At 38.8% G+C, this 16,586-nt stretch overlaps 1 protein-coding gene across 1 annotated transcript in view; it reads right to left on the bottom strand.

The window, feature by feature from the left end:
• LOC103903132 (glypican-5) overlaps positions 1-16,586 on the bottom strand; it is a 395,395-nt gene that overhangs the window by 311,893 nt on the left and 66,916 nt on the right. Inside the window, exon 3 of the mRNA XM_009284270.1 lies at positions 4,325-5,019. Coding sequence (XP_009282545.1) covers positions 4,325-5,019 — 695 coding nt within the window. The remainder of the gene's footprint in view (positions 1-4,324; positions 5,020-16,586) is intronic.

Here is a 16,586-nt window from a genome sequence, read left to right as displayed (position 1 = left end):
GCATCGGTCAGCGGGTGGTGAGCAATTGCATTGTGTGTCACTTGCTTTGTATATTCTATTATTATTATTATTATTATTATATTTCAATTATTAAACTGTTCTTATCTCAACCCATGAGTTTTCTCACTTTTACTCTTCTGATTCTCTTCCGATTCTCTCCCTGATCCTGCCGGGGGCGGGGAGAGTGAGCGAGTGGCTGTGTGGTGCTCAGTTGCCAGCTGAGGTTAAACCACGGCACACAGGGAAGTGGTATATTCTATCCCACAGACAGAGAAGAGGCGAACCTCTGTGCAACCATGAATTGCCAAAGCTAACAGGAAATCTGTACCTGAGCACTCTTAGGCTCCCACCTGTCCAGCAGGAAACCCATCCCACAGATCATTGGTGCCTTTCACATCCAGAGCAGGGAAAAGCAGTGCTACTCTGCAAGCAAGATGAACAAGCTTCAGTGAAGGGCAAAACTGCAGCACTGGGATATGTTCCATACCCATGGAGGTGCAGATTTGTAGTTAGTGGGGCTGGACAGATTCTAACCATTTCTGATCCAACAGAAATCTTCCCTACCTCATATGTTATTCTTTTTCCAATACCTGTCCCCATTCAAGACCCTTGGTCCACTGGAGGCGGGCTGCAAGCAAGCCCTCACTAGACCTGTGCAAGCAACTGGACCACCACCTTACTGGGACCTGACTCCAGGGAGTACTGGCACAGACAGTGTTTGTTACACTACCTGGTGATACACTTCCCCGAAGTGCCAGTGGCCAGCACGCATTTTAAAACTCCCTCTCCCCCTCCTTGCATTTTAGTTGAGGGTATTTTACTTCCACTTTGAATAAAAAATAAAAATAAAATAATCAGGAATGATGCACTAATACAGAGTTTAGAATACAGCAATACGGTAGACTGAATACTTGAAAAATTAGACCAGCTTTTAAACACAGACACAAAAAGAAAAAACAAAGATAAAAAGTCTTAAAAATGATAAGGATGGGTGAACAAACTTGGTCTCTGTAGCTGGCACCAAGAAGCAGCCAGGGCTCCTACCAATACGAAAGACAATTAGATTCCAGCAGACAAACCAGAAAGTAATGATTATGATTGCTGATGCTGCAGACCGTGGCTGGCCCGCATTAGGTTAAGTAAGCTGGATGCAAGCCAGTATCATTGAACAAATGGCATGGCACATTCCGGAGGAATCTGAAGAGAGATTACTAATATCTTAAAGGTGACCTTTCACACATGCTACCCCAGCAAATCAGGCAATTCTCTTGGCTATAATGGACAAGATCAGCAGAGGCCAGACTCCTGAAGTTATGCACTCTTCATACAAATAGGATTTTTTTAAAAAAAATTTAATAGTAAATGACTGCACCTCATTTGAGCAAAGTACCCTAAGTGCTTTATTGGTTTATTTCACCCCTTCCCCCTGTTTTAAAGAAAACAATCTAACTTTCCATTATTCATTATCATCCAGGCAGGCAGCAAGCTAAAAAAGAACTCTAATTTTTAGCCATATTGTCTATTAGAAAATATAAAACGTTTCCTAAAAGGGCAGGTGCATTAATTAAGGATGCCTCGGGATAAATGAAAACTACAAGGAGTACTCTGCTTTCCTGAATGAGCTTTCCATAGATTATTTATAATTGAATGAAACCAATTACAGCATTTATAACGGAAACTGTACAGAAGTTAAACATTTCCACTTCTGCAGAACCTGAAGACCATACTGCATGAACAGAAAAAGGTCTCTACATTTTTATGAAGGGAAAAGAGAAGGTATCTTCTAAAAATTTTCCCATAGGTAAAACAAATAGTAAATACACTGGATACAAAACCCGTCAGTGAGGCCCAAAAGGGCCCTAGTGTAATTTAGAATCAGGTCCTGGGTTCTGAGAAGCCAGAAATCCTGAAGCTGTAGATTGAACTCCTTTCCATTTCTTCAGGGAAGAAAATACAGCTCCATAGCTGTATTAGGCTCAATTTTCTAAATAATAGTTATCTCCTCTGTAACTAATCAGTAAAGTTTTAAATCAGTATCAGACTAAATGCTTGCTCCAATAGTGGAACGTGCTCTGTCTTCAAAATACAATCTTACCCTGCTGACAACTGAAAAAGCTAGAAGACTGAGGAGAACACACACTGGCATATAGTTTTTATTCTCAAACAGAAAACATCCTTTGCTATCCTACAGAGCAGTCCCTAAAACAACACACAATCTTTTTCTGTGCACAGAGATTTTGCTAGTGAGCAAAAACAAAGAGAACTTTGGGGGAAAAAGAATTAACGTAGTTTCAAACACAACAGTGCTTTCTGAATTCATTCTGAATGGAAGAAGGAAAATGTTTAAAGTTACTGCTAGGGAACCGAGAAAGACCTGAATAAAATGACTTGAATAACCATTAAAGAAAATCCTCCGCCTGAAAGACACTTCAGAGAGAATTCTACTTCCACATCAGCTAAAAGCAATACACTCGTTGACTTTATCTGTAATTATCTGATATTCACCTGGATTATGAATTTTACCCCACCAGTAAGCTAAGCAAGTGTGTATTAATTATGAGGCTGACAAATGCAATGCAGAATTATGTTTTAGCATTTTGTAACATGCTGCATATATTGCAAGAAATATCTGTCAGATCATTTTTGCTGCTAGTAGTCAGAAAGCTTAACTTTATTCCTAATTAATTCTGTGTAATCAGTAATGAAGCCATGTGATGATTTAAGAGGTACCTATCTATAGTCAGATAAAACTAATATATATAATAGTGTACTTTAATTTTCATTTCCCTTCTAGACTCACATAAAAATAACATCTGAGTGAAAATTAGAGCAGATGCAAGGAGATTGTTCATTACATGTTTGTTGTAGGTTTAACACTGCTTTATGGGATACATTGTGACGCTACTAACTAGACATTAGCACAATAAGACCTACTGTTCTGCAATGCATGTAGGCTCCAATGCGTAATGTGCATTATCCAAGAACCTGGACAAATCTTTTCTTACTTTTTCATGTTTAGCCTTGGATGTCAGATAAACTAGCAGACACAAGTGTCATTGATGAAAAGTAAAGAACAACCTGAGGCAAGGTGAACTGAGATAACTACAATTATCAGGTGAAAATTTCATCAGATTTCTAGAATTGGTTGGGGTTTTTTTTATAATCTACATATTATACTGGCTGTAAGTCTCTGGCTCTGTCAGGTGTCCTAAATTGAAGAGAGCTGTGATATTAGGTATCATGAAAGGCTACAAACATACAGGCATTTTTCTCCTAGTAAAATACTTTCTTAGTTTAGAATACCCTCTGCCATAGCTTCTTTCTGTAGACTTTGAAGTATTTTTTTATCTTATGTAATGTGGTGACCAGAGTTCAGCACAGGAATTCAATTTTTAGATCCGTGCGTTTCCTTCTCATTTGTTCTCTGCAAGAATTCCTTTACTTTCAAGACAGGCAGATCTGTCTGCATTTTTTAGATTAGTCTTTACCCTGCTTAAGGCCACACTGCTACATTTTTTTCCGTTGACAGTCGTGTTCAACTTCATACAGATGTAGTCAGCTGAATCATTAGTCATTTCAATAATTTCTGGTCTAATCTTCAACACCTTGAGAGAACACCTGCCAGTCATATTTTGCTATTATTTGAGATAGTTCTACCATCATAGTTCTTTCCTCCGTAACCTACCACATACAAAAATGGATCCACTTTAAGTGTATTTTTATCCTTTACTTACGTAAACACTGTCAAATAAGTTTGATTTTTTTCATGTTCTTTTTCCAACTTTTGTATGACGGGTGTACTCATAGACCCGTACTACCTTCCTGATGTCTCAGTCAACACAAAAGTAAAGGGACTGTAAAATTATGAAACAGTTAACGTCTTTGCCTTTATTTAGAAACCCACTCTTTTAACCCTTTTTACTGATTCCTGTGCAATGTCCACACACACTACAAATACTCACACGCCACGGGAACACTGCTCCTAGAGTTACAGAAACAGATGTTTTAGAGTATAAAAATACATTGTTGATATCAAGTATAATATACCCCAATTTTTTGTTTAGAAAATTCTGCAGACAAGCCAGAGCTATCTGCTTTACAGGGTTGCTTCTTAAGGAACAAAATTCGCCCCCAACCCTTTCATTTCAAAGCAGACTCTACTGAACCCCATCATAATTATCCGTTATGTTTTCACGGACTATTAAACAAAGATCTAGTTGAAAACTAAGAACTGATGCAAAGACAACACCAACTTGTTTAAATGTTTATTCATCAAATAATGAAAGTGATAAATGAGAGTAGCGAATAATTAGGGAACACTTACTGTAGTGGAGAGCTGTGGTCCATTCAACTGTGCATGCAGGATGGCTTCATTGATGGAGTTCCGGATTCCCGTCAGCGCAATTTCCAGATCATGTGAGGCAGCCATTTCATTAGTCAGATATTCCAGCGTGGAGATATACTCCCTCCATTGTGCATCCAGTTCTGACACACTGGCCAAACAGCCCCTCATTACATTTAGACAATATCCGACACAGGGTCTGATTAGCGTCAGGCCCTGGCAATGCGGGCAATACTGCATCTTCACTAGAGCTTTGCTACATTCCTTGGTGAGAGCTGCATGTTCAGTAGTATTTATCACTTCAATGCCCAGACTGAGGGCCTGGCTAAGCATCCTACTTGCCCAAAGAGATTTTGACAGCTCTGTAACCATGTTTTTAGAATAGCGTCCAAAAGGATTTATGTCTTGCCTTGTAAGCCGTAGACACTCCGTATAGTCCTCTGATAAATCTGTAATTCCTGGGTTTATTAGCCGACTGTACACCAGAGGAAAGAGACTGTCAAAGAACCGTAATACTGCACTTTCCACTGTAGTCTCTGCACCCAGAATGTAGAGAGAGATGTCTGTAAAAAGTTCTTTAACAGGCTCTGCTGCTTCTTTTGCCATAGGTCTGTAAGCTGTCTCAAACAGGGAACTTGTGCGGTTTTCAGCAAAGCGAAGCAAAGACTCAAAGGCCTCTAAAAAAGGGGCAGGGGAGAGAAAGAACTAGAGGTTAATAGCAAGCACCTGACATCTTAGTCACAGGACTAATATTGTCCTGAACAGGAACATCAATAGTTACATGAAATCTGCAATATGAATACACTAATCATTAATACAACTTTCACCAGTAATATGATTTAAAAGACACCTAAATATTACATATGCATAATAAAGGCAACACGCAATACACAAATATTTTCTTAAAAAAAAGATGAATGTGCTCTCAGTAGCTAGACCCTGACCCAAACCCTAGAGGTCAATGAAGGACTCCCACCAAGCACAGGCAGGGTCTAAGATGGCTTTTGGAACTGACACTGCATTTGGGCAGTTCAACTAGATACATTTCCAAAACACCCCTCTACATACAAGTGACATCAGTTTCCAGTACACAGGGAGGACTGCAATATTTTCAGTGTTCCTATAGAACTCCAGAGAAGAATACTTAAATAGGCAAAATTATTTATGTGATGCAAGTTCTGGAACTGTGAGACAGAGGAGTAACTGGTAACAGGAGCTGTCTGTAATACACCAATCACGCTATCACTGCTGCACTGGACCAAATAAATAATGATAACATATCCACATTTAATGAAAGGGTGAAAATTCATATTCAAAATTCTTGTAAAGCTATAAGACTTCACTGCATATTGATATTAAAGTCAGAGAATAACATCTCATCAGTGCACAGAAATGCTGATCCTCATTCATTAGCTGTACTTTTCAACTGTAACAGTTTGAAATGTTTTAATAACTTAATAGTTTATGAAAGCAGTATCTTGATAACATAATAACAGCTTAAAGTTGTATTAGCTTTTCATCCCAGGTGATCTATTGCTATGAAATCCTGCATCAAGAACGGAAAAAGCGTAAGGCATTCATGTCCTCCTACAATCGGTCTAGATTTCTAAAACACATACTTGTACGATTTGGAGAGCTGACATGCAGAGTAAATACATGCTAGAAGGAAGGACTAGACAAAGCTGACACACAAATAGCAGCTTTCAATAAGCTGCTGGACAGCAGCTCAATGAAAGCTTGTGAGATAACTGAATACAAACAGAAGTTGAAGCTTTTGTTTCACAGTGCTGTGAGTGGGTGGCTGAGAGGCACTTCTTGCAAAGTACAACTCAAGGAGGAAGGAAAGATGCTGCGTGAATAAATTCTCTCCCTGTTAACATCAGGTAGGTCTGGACACCAGCCAGTGGTTGGGTAGGACTTGACATCAAGCCCGCTATGAACCAAAACGAAATTATAAAGTCAGGAAAACAGTATCTCCTTTAACTATACCATTTTCAAGTGGCCTAAAAAAAAAAAAAAAAAATTAAGGATTGCCATGGTTAACACATTTCACATTGCAGAAGGCAAATATTATACACTTAAAACACTGACTGGGGTGCTAGAATTCAGAGACGGGGCAAGGAAGGGATCAGTTCTCAAGATTAATTTAATGACACAGAAAACACTAATCCACACCATTCCCACTGCTTTGTTTGGAAGCTCTACAACAAAAAGCCTCTGACATAAATCATTCGTGCACTCCTCTGGATGGCAAGTAGTTCCAGTCAAGGCAGGAGACCTATCACTTTATACCTCCTGAGGACTGCCCAGATAATGGGTTTTCGGTCTAATCCTACTCTACATTCATCTGAACATCACCATGCGATTCACTGCAATGTAACACAAACTGAAGTCGCTCAAAGATCAGCTCAGCAAAGAAGCGGATACAATACTGTAAGTCAAGATTACCATACACTGCAAAGTTTTGTAGAAAAGCCTGCTCGGTGCCTTCCTCTATTACATCTCCCTGGGCAACTAACTTGCTTGTTATGATAAGCGTTACAATCCCTTTACCACAAAGGGTGATTTAACTAGACAGATAATACAACATATCTCATTGTACATTAAATCTAAAGTATTTTACACACACACACACACACACACGCGTGCGCTGTATCCTTCTGCCAGAGAATCACTTCAGCACTCCCACTGGTATTACAGCAACTAATACTCTGGAAGTGCTTATAAAATCCTGGAAATGAAGAATTCAGATACACTTCAGTTGAAAAAGAAGAAAGTTCATTCTCAGGCAGAGAAACACCTTGCCAAGTTTCAGACTGAAGCAGACTTTTACAGCTGAAAAAATTCTGAAAATTGGATTTATAATGGAAATATTGACACAACCTAAACTGTAGTGCAGTTAGCTGTGTGCTACTGCACTATTAGAAGTTTTTTGTTTGCCACATCACCCCTATGTGTTTATTGTTATTTCTAGAGGAAACCTAAACACCATTTTTGTTTATCATACTAAAAAGGCAATGGAAATATTCAAAACATGAATAAAACAGTGTTTTAAGTTTCCTCCTTCAGGCACACTCTCTCTCTCTCATAAATATTCAACTCATTGTTAGGTTATGGGAGCAGAGACTGACTCCTACAATGCCAATAGTATTACGCTGTTGCTTTACCTTCCACACCCATAAAGGCTGAACTGCAGCCATCATCCTCCTTATCTGAAGACTAAATGAAATGCATTTATAAATGTGCAAGTATCCTTACTGTCCTGAGAAATAACTGCCCCAGTGAAAGATGAGAGCAAAACAGTCAATAACAATGTACATCCCAAGAAAACAGATTTCAGCAGCTTCCTGGGATACTAGGTTGTAGACTAGAAACCACGTAGCATTTTATTTTCAAACCTCTTAACTGTGAAAATTCTGCATTATTCTGAGACAAGTATGAAATCAAAATATTTAAGTGTCATTTATTTTTCATTGTATAGGAGAAAAATTGTGATGGTATATATAGCTTCATTCCTCCTGCAAAAAGAGCCCTAATGTCAAAAATATGGTACAAAAAAATATTTCTGCTGATTGTAGATGTGCTGCGAACACCCATGAGGTATCATTTGCTTCCTTATCACCACTGGTCAGACACAAAAAATGACTCATGCTTGCAGGCACTCTAGCAATGCTGTTTGAGAAGGAAATATATAGGTCTCTTTTCATTGTTAAGGCATTAAGAAGTGTTTGAGACAATCAAATTACTGGATCAGCTGGATGTTTAGACCTTTAATGAGAAATAATGGGGCTTCATGCAGTCGAACAATTTTGTAACAATGGACAGCTTGCATTCTAGTTGTACAGAGCAGGCAACCTTAGCATCTTGTTTTAAAACTGATTAATTATATGCTTTTAATAGACCTTGCATGGAGTTTCTAAATCCCAAGGAAGGTTTACCACTATCTGAAAAACTGGGTGCGCATCTGTGCAGTCAAATACAGCAAACTTTAGATATTTTTGAACTTGCAAAAAGCTGAATTCTAAGCCTAAGGACACACCAGGAGAAACATTTGATCATCTTTCACAAGAAAAGCCTTTGGCTTCCACCCCCCCACCAGCAGCATACAATGTACTATAAACTGCAAATATATTGATTCTGAACAGAAATAAGACATAATCAAAATCATCCAGAATTTGATGGAAACATTACATATTTTCTGTATTCCTTTAGTATTGAAATAAATAGGAAGGTGGAGAACAAGGTTTGTTCTCATGTTCCTCAAAAGCCCCTTTTTGATTTAAGACTACAGGTAAAGTGAAACAACAGCCAGCTTTGGATTTTGAACTAACACATCAGTAACTACGTAATGTAAGTCAGGCAACACCAACTTCCATGGGGAGAATTTTGTTCAAACTGTTTATCACACGCTCACAAAACACTTGACACCACCACCACCGATGTGTCTTGTGACAGTCAAACACAGCTGATCAAATACAGCTCACCTCTGGAAACTTCACATCTGAGCTGCTGGTGTTTGAAAATTAGCTTCTGGAGACAAGCCCAGTTATGACAAGATGCCACGCTGGTTTTGCTGCTCCATCAGCAGCGCAGAGCCTGCCAGGCCAAGCAGCTAACCAGGTTGCACGCTGGGCTTCTAGCCTGGTTCCTAGCATTCACATACACTAAAAATTGTATTATGCTCAGTCTAACACACACAGATGGAAAAACATTGCTTTGCACTTATAGCATCCATGCTTATTCATCACGAGCATGACACAGCTTGGTTTTGAGTGAGAGCTTCCTTCTGACAAAAATACATCCATCCTGACACAGAGGATGTTTTACTTCTCTTAAACCAGCCAGCAGCTACATTTCATATACCTAATGCAATAAAAAAAAAAAAAATCACAAAGGATTCCTGACTTATCTCACACCAGGTTTTGCACCAGTGTGACACCACTGACTTCTTTAGTGGGATTTAATCCTGATTTAAGCCCATTGTATGTCAGAAGCAGCTGCAGAATTTAAGTGTTTCTGCTAAAGAAATCTGCTAAAGGATAGTGCTACAGGGAGAAAGAGATTTAAGGAGGCATGTATCAGCCTGCCCAACACTGGTGTGCCAGCATTTTCCAAAGATTTCCTCTATTTTTTCACCACCTGGAGGTCTATTTGGGGAAAGAACAGGGAGATTTTAAGTAGCAGTACAGGCAAAGGAAAAATATCTGATATTGTAACTACAGCTTTGACTAGTTCCTCATGTTATGTAAACACTGCATTCAATGACTTATGCTAACTCATTTCAGCAGGAATAGCTTCCTGTGTTTTTAAATTGCCATATCTCTATTTTAGTGCAGTCAGGTGCAACAGCTCTCCAAGTTTGTGTCCAGGCCACCACCCCTTCTAATGCAGCCTTATCCTTAGGACAAGAACCAAAGATGCAAAACTACCACACGTCAAGTTGCCATTCCTTCTGCCACAAAAATCTTTCTGGGTGTGTTCTGAGGAATTGTTTATTTTTTCAGGCTCCCAGACACATGGCAACATAGCCTCAAGGAAAGACCTCAACAAAATGATCCACTGCAGTGCATAGCGAGTCTGCGCACACATGGTAGTACAAGAGCTTGCATTCAGGATTGACTTCATCTCATAAACCCCGTATTTCTTACAGTGCATGAAGATCAGCAGATGTGGCCTCAGGGAATACACACAGATAGGAGTTTTCCAAGACAATCTGGATTGACATATGATAGCCATACATAGAGAAAGTTCATTTGCTTCCCTCTCTTACACCAGACCTTTACAAGCTATTGAGATCCTTATTCTGTAAGCAACCATAGGGTTCAGATGGGGAGCATTAGGAGAGGACTAAGCAACTTCCAACTCGCTGGATTATGAATCAGTCCAAATCCACGTTCTTTTATTTCCGCAGGTCCAACACAGGCATGTTAGCATGGGAACCATTTTCCCAACATAAAGTCAACCTAAGCACCAGACACCTCTGTGCACAGAGGACCATTTCTGTCAGGTGGTAGCTGAGGCTCAGATAGACTGGGCCTACTGTTTGAACCCCCATGTCTTCAAAAACCAAAGTCATAAAACTGAGTGCGAACCACGACATGCATATGTGAAAGGAAAGTTACTGTCATTGCCATTATGCTTGTGTGTGTGACTCAAAGCTGGCACCTTGCCCACAGAACTGACAAGGTAAGAACCACCCTGCTAATGCAGTGGCTCTCCACTACATTAATAATTCCTTACACTCCGCAATAATTGAATGCATGCTGAATTTAAATTTAAAAAATCCACCAGCTTCTAAAAAAAAAAGGAAACCATTATATTATAAACATTACTGAAAAGATTTAGCAATGCTCAATAAACCAAAAGTAGAAGCAAACACTGAAACTATCTGTACAGAAATTACATTTGTGTACATTTTAGATTTGAGTGTAATCATGAAAGAAGAATGACAAATTTAAGTAGTTCCATTATTTGTTTGGTCTCTTAGGACCACACTAATATTTGGCTCCTTTCCCTTCAACATCTTGCATTTATTACAGAGTTACAGGATGAATGAAAGCTACAGTTTGTTGAACAATAGCTTCTTTTTAATGCTTTCAAGTCCATTAAATCTTCTGCATCTTTATGGGTTGCCAAAATAAAGGACAACATATTAATATTTTGCAGCAGTAGAATTTAAGTACATACTATTTGCAATTTGATGCATAGAGAACAATGTACACAGTAGAAAATCACACCCAGATACACATCTACATGACACACAAATGATAAAATTCAGAATTCTGCTTTTTTGGATATGCAATGATCTCTAAACATATTTAAAAGAATAAGAACAGAGTGCTCAAAAAGCATCATTAAACACGATGAACAGGTGGGGGTTTTTTTAGATCTTAAGATTACTTTAAAAAAGAATGTAAGTGCAAAACAAATTGTGTCATGTTTGCAAAGACAGAACCTGAAATCCATTCATTAAGCTGCTTTTGAAAACAACTTCTTATAACTTTCAGCTTCATTTCTATTTTGTGACATTTTGCTAGTAGCAAAGAATGTCAAGCACTGCAAGTTTCCTTCTTATTTATCCTGAATCATTCTGCTGAACGTAGGGCCAAAGCTCTTTATTAATATCCTACTTTTTCATGTGTTTTACTGTTTTTAGAATGGCAGTCTTCCTATACATAAACACAGTCACTCTTGATTAAGCTGATGAGAAATAACACGTTAATAAACACGTCAGCAATCTCATGGAAATACAATGTCCACCACATCATAGTTGACACTACACCAACACTTGCAGGGAACATTGCAAGCTTGCTCCAAAACATTTTGGGTCAGAGAAAAACCTGAAAGCTCTCAGAATCTGGGCCAAGTGGAAGCATCTCTTGCTTTCTACTCACCTCCTGTAGCTGCTTTTAACAAGGCAGAGGGCAAAACAGATTCAAAAGCAAGAAAGCAAAGTCAGTTTTGGAAAGGGAAGTTTGAATTTGCTCACCTTGACAGCAAGGAGAGGGTATGATGTCTTCAGAGCTAATCAGTCCTTCAGAATATAGATCAGACAGTAAAAAGAAGCCAGCCTTCCATTACTATGCTTAGGGCCAGGTCTTTACTTAACAGTCTCTCCATAAGTTTGTCTACATTGATAACATCAGATAAATATCCCGTCATGTACCTGTTGATAGAAAGTTCTGCCCAAGCTGAAAAGTAAGAAGTCTGTGCCTCCTTCTCTGTCCGTACCTAACAGCTATGGACAGCCCCGATTAACCAGAAATCAATGGGTAGGATTATTTACAAGCTACTGCTATCATCCTTTAACCCTCTACTCAGGTCCAAGTGTAATTTAAGACTGTTTTTAACTTAAGAAAACTTATGAAAAGTTGCAAGGGCTTTAAAAAATTCTAGCAGTGAGACTTCCAGAGCATAAGAATACCTGGTCTTTCCTTAGTAATATCTCCTGTGCTGGGAGCTTGGACAGCAGTTTGACACATGTAACACTGGACACGAGAAAGCCTGGTGCAATTTGAGTTTCAGAGCAGCAGACCCACTATTGTAGTTTGGTAATGTGGGCAAAGCTAAGACACTTAGGACAAATTTCCAAATGGTCTGTTGGAAGACTGACTTCCAATAATAGGAATAGGAACCAACACCATTAAGTACCATCTGAAAACTTCTATCTTGGCATGAAAATTAGTCTTGTTGTTTTCATATGCACAAACCTATTCTTTTAGCCTTAGCACATCAGAAGCGACCACCCCCTCAGACTGCTGCCCCAGCCAGCAAACCCACACTCTTTTCTGAATCAAACAGTCCTACAGTACACTTATTTCTTCCTTTGCTTCTACTTTTTTTTGAAACTTAAACAGCTTCTTTACTATACAATCTTTTACAGGAAGAAGGGGAGGAAATATGCAACTCATATTTTGGTGAGATTGATGAACATTGAAACCATTAACTTTAGGTTATTTTGGTGAGTATTTGATTCTGGAAGCATCAATAATAGAAGTAACATCACCAAGTTTATAATAGGCTCACTGCTTCATAGGCTGGTGATGCAAAGAGAAAAAAAGGCAGTAGACACACAAGCCTAGGAGATACCTTAATAACAACAGGGGTTGTTATTAACAAGAAGGGTCCAGTGATAAATGGCAAAATTTTGCTCTCCTCTGGTCATTTTGCCATGAAATCAAATAATGATTTCGGTAGACTGCGGCTGGGGAATATATCCAAATTGCTGGAAGTAGTAACCACAACACACACATTTTTCAGGCTTAGCGGCCTTAGCTTTATCATTAACAAAACAACAACGTATAACAAAGTTGCAACCAGCTGCAAAAGTATTTATCAAAGACAGACTAGAGAAAGCTCTGCAGTCTGCTGTACCAAACCATATCTGCCCTTTTTAAAGAGAACACTATATGGAAGCGTTTATAGAAAATAACTAAGTTGCTATGCTTCACAAAATCAGTTGCAGTTTGCTAACTTGATTTTGAGCTGCTCACTATTTATTTCACCTTCAAACTTTTTGTGAATACAATGAATGAGCTGGTAATTAAATTTAGCTGTTTATTATTTCTGTATACTGCATTTCAGTTCAGTTGTACCTTATTTTATACACTGTAATTATAGGGTGCAATTACTTACTCCTTTTTAAAGTTAGCAGTCTCAAGTAAAACTAGATCAGTTGACCAGCAGAAAGCTGGAGACCAGATGTGGTATTAACCTCTTATGACACCACTGGGCTTCCGCTGACAAATAAACCAACCAAGTAGTTCTTTGGGAATATTTGTGCAGTAGAAGGCTGATGGACATCTAGCATCACCATGGGAAGATGATCTAGAAGAGCAGTGAAATCCCTGAGGACTATGGCTGGACTTTTTACAAAGCCGTGGCTATCAGTATTATTCTCCTTCCGTCAAAACAGAACTCAAAATGATGATTCATATAATTCATATCTGCCAAGTTCAAACCTGTCAGCTATTACTTAATAATATCAATTCACAGTTTTAACAGGAGTTGGGCCAAAATAACTGAAGAAAGAACTACATCTGTGCTTCAACATTAGCTATGCCTTTAATTTGCTTTCCAAGAACAATTAATTTATAAAAATGGTTCTCTCAATCTACAAGGGAAAAAAAAACCACAAGCAGTATTATATCTGTAGGTAGCTAGGTTCTTCACATAACTATAACTATCTTTGAAGTTCTTAGGAGGTTTAACAGCCATCAGACTGGGAGCAGAAATGATGTTATCTGATTTATTTGATCAATCACTAACATAGACAGTGATGACCGGAAGCCACAGCTACAACAAGTAGCACACAATTCCCAAGATGGATTACATCACAAAGTACTTGCAAAATAGTTTTGAATGACAACTCTGTAACCATCAACATTTCTTTCAAGATAGATCCACAGAAACAGTCTACATTGCTCAAATTAGGTCTGATCTAACTATTCTAATGAACAAAGGTCTTGCCACATAAAAAAGCATCTGCTTTTATTTTTTCAGGCTAAAACCCTGTGCACAGTTGCAAAGACGTATAGTGAACTGAAAAGTCATCATTTTTCCTTAGAAAATAAAAAAGCTTTCCAGTAAAAAAAAACCAACAGCCTGAACAATATTTTCTTAAAAATCAACCCTGAATTGACACTTTATGGGATGAGATAAACCCCCGGTATCTTTTCAAGTAAGGTTCTTGAGTGGGGCGGGGGTTTTTTGATGTATTTGAGTATCGTTGTAAAAACATAGTCAGCCCCAAAAGGTGTGTTGGCCCAACAATGCAAGACTTGCATGGTGTTAGACAGGATTTATACTGAGCTCCAAAAAGTGGATTGCCCTCAGTTTGGTTTCTTCAGAATAGATACTTGGTACATATGGCTTTAATTCCTTTGAAATGAGAGCAGAACCTCCAGTGCCAAAGTCTTGCACACTTTGCTACCAATTTTCAGTACACAACTGTTTGGTTATTAAACTGTAACTGTACACTTCTCAAAACTCACATGGTTGTTACCAAAATACACAGTGAAAGATGGAGCTCAAGGTACCTTTAGGGCATGCCTACATCTGAGGCTAGCCAGGGAGGTAAATATTCCTGGTGACTATACATGTTAAGTGCCGACACACAAAAATGCTACTAACATTGGGAGATGGTGCAAAACAATTACCTCATTCTTTCTGGGGTTCCATAGCAATTACTTTCCTAAGTGTGTAAGCAGTTTTTCAATGCTGCGAATCACTGCACTATGCATGCTAGCATGGGGCTAGTTTATAAGTGAAGATAAGACCCTTACTCTAATCTCTAAGATTAAGGCCTCCAGGTAATCTCTTCCCGCAGATCGCTGGACAGAATAAAAGGGTATCACTTTTCTTTGGATTTCCCAGACTGCTTTTATCACAAGTACTTTTGGAATGAACTACTTAGCGCATATAGTGTAGTTTCCAGAACTAAAACAGACTTGTGGAAGAATCTCTGCACATTCATGACTGCAGTATGGGCTGGCTTGAGAACCTACGGCAGTGTGTCAGTTGTCATAGCACTCTGAATGCTCTGGGCCTATACGGAGTAAAAAAACCCTCCGGAATCTATGTCTAGGTAAGGCTGAGGACAACATTTAAATGAGAAAACGTGTAGGACATATACATACAAGTATTCAGGAGCAAGCAAGTCATAGTAACTGTGGATTACTGCCATATGAAAACCAGGAAGTCCAAAATGCAATTAGGTTGGGACACAGCTAATGTATAAGTAAAATATGGATATGTAGAGATATTGCTGGTTTATATTGCTTGAGGAGAGGGACTATTCCAAAAATATTAGAAAAAAAATGGCCAAAAATTGCTTCTGCAGCCTTCCTGCAAATGAAAACCATAGAGAAAGTAAAAGCTGTGCCAACTACGCACAGTGCCAGGTACTAATACCAGAGAGAAACAGATGCCATCGTTAGACAAAGAGAGGGCATTTATGTTGGTGGTCTGTTGGAGCTCAAACGCACTGCACATTTGACACCATTGGGCTTGGAGAACAAGCAAGTGGGGCTTGCCAAAAACACTACAGACTTCTCTCTGTTGCTTGACTTACACAGTGGCACTGATGATGATCCATGAGGCACTGAGCACTGGGATGTTACCTATGGAGAAGTATAAAATATAAAACATATCTTTAGAATCCAGATGCGACCAGAGTACTGAGTACACTCTAAAACTTGTCTCTGGTATGTTGCTGCACTGCATGTTCATGTTTCCTGGCAGAGACACACTTTGAAGTTGCCAGTAACTTTGGGACACAGAAGAAATTGAGATATTTTATTTGCATATCTCTGGTGTATTAAATACTATCAAGAAAGGAAAGTACAAAATAGTTTTCATGACTTGCATTAGTTAAGAACCACCAAAAATCTCTCTTCTGAGTCAATCAAGAGAAAGCAGGAATATGTAAAAGTCTTTTCATTCTTCTGGGAATCTTTTCATTAACAGAAAAGCAACCAGACAGGAGTCTCTAGAGAGAATTTTCTCAACCCTCTGATTAAGGAGTTCAACTGGCAGTAGGAAAACTAATACATTTGTTTCGGAAGGTCATGAACTATTTCATAATTTCCAGCTGAATTAGTTAGGTGGTCCATTATGACCTGTTTCTAAAAATCTAAGAGAAAAATAGCTACAAGAGACAGGATTAGCTTAACAAAGATTAAATTGGGGGGGGGGGGGGGGGGTGTTTTTGTTTTTCCGGGGTGCATTCTTGGCGGGGTTTTTC

The sequence above is a fragment of the Aptenodytes forsteri genome, unplaced genomic scaffold, assembly GCF_000699145.1.
Source record: "Aptenodytes forsteri isolate BGI_AS27 unplaced genomic scaffold, ASM69914v1 Scaffold278, whole genome shotgun sequence".
In the NCBI taxonomy this organism is placed as follows: domain Eukaryota; kingdom Metazoa; phylum Chordata; class Aves; order Sphenisciformes; family Spheniscidae; genus Aptenodytes; species Aptenodytes forsteri.
Note: the sequence above shows the minus strand (reverse complement) of the source record. Positions and strands in the feature narration are given on the sequence as shown.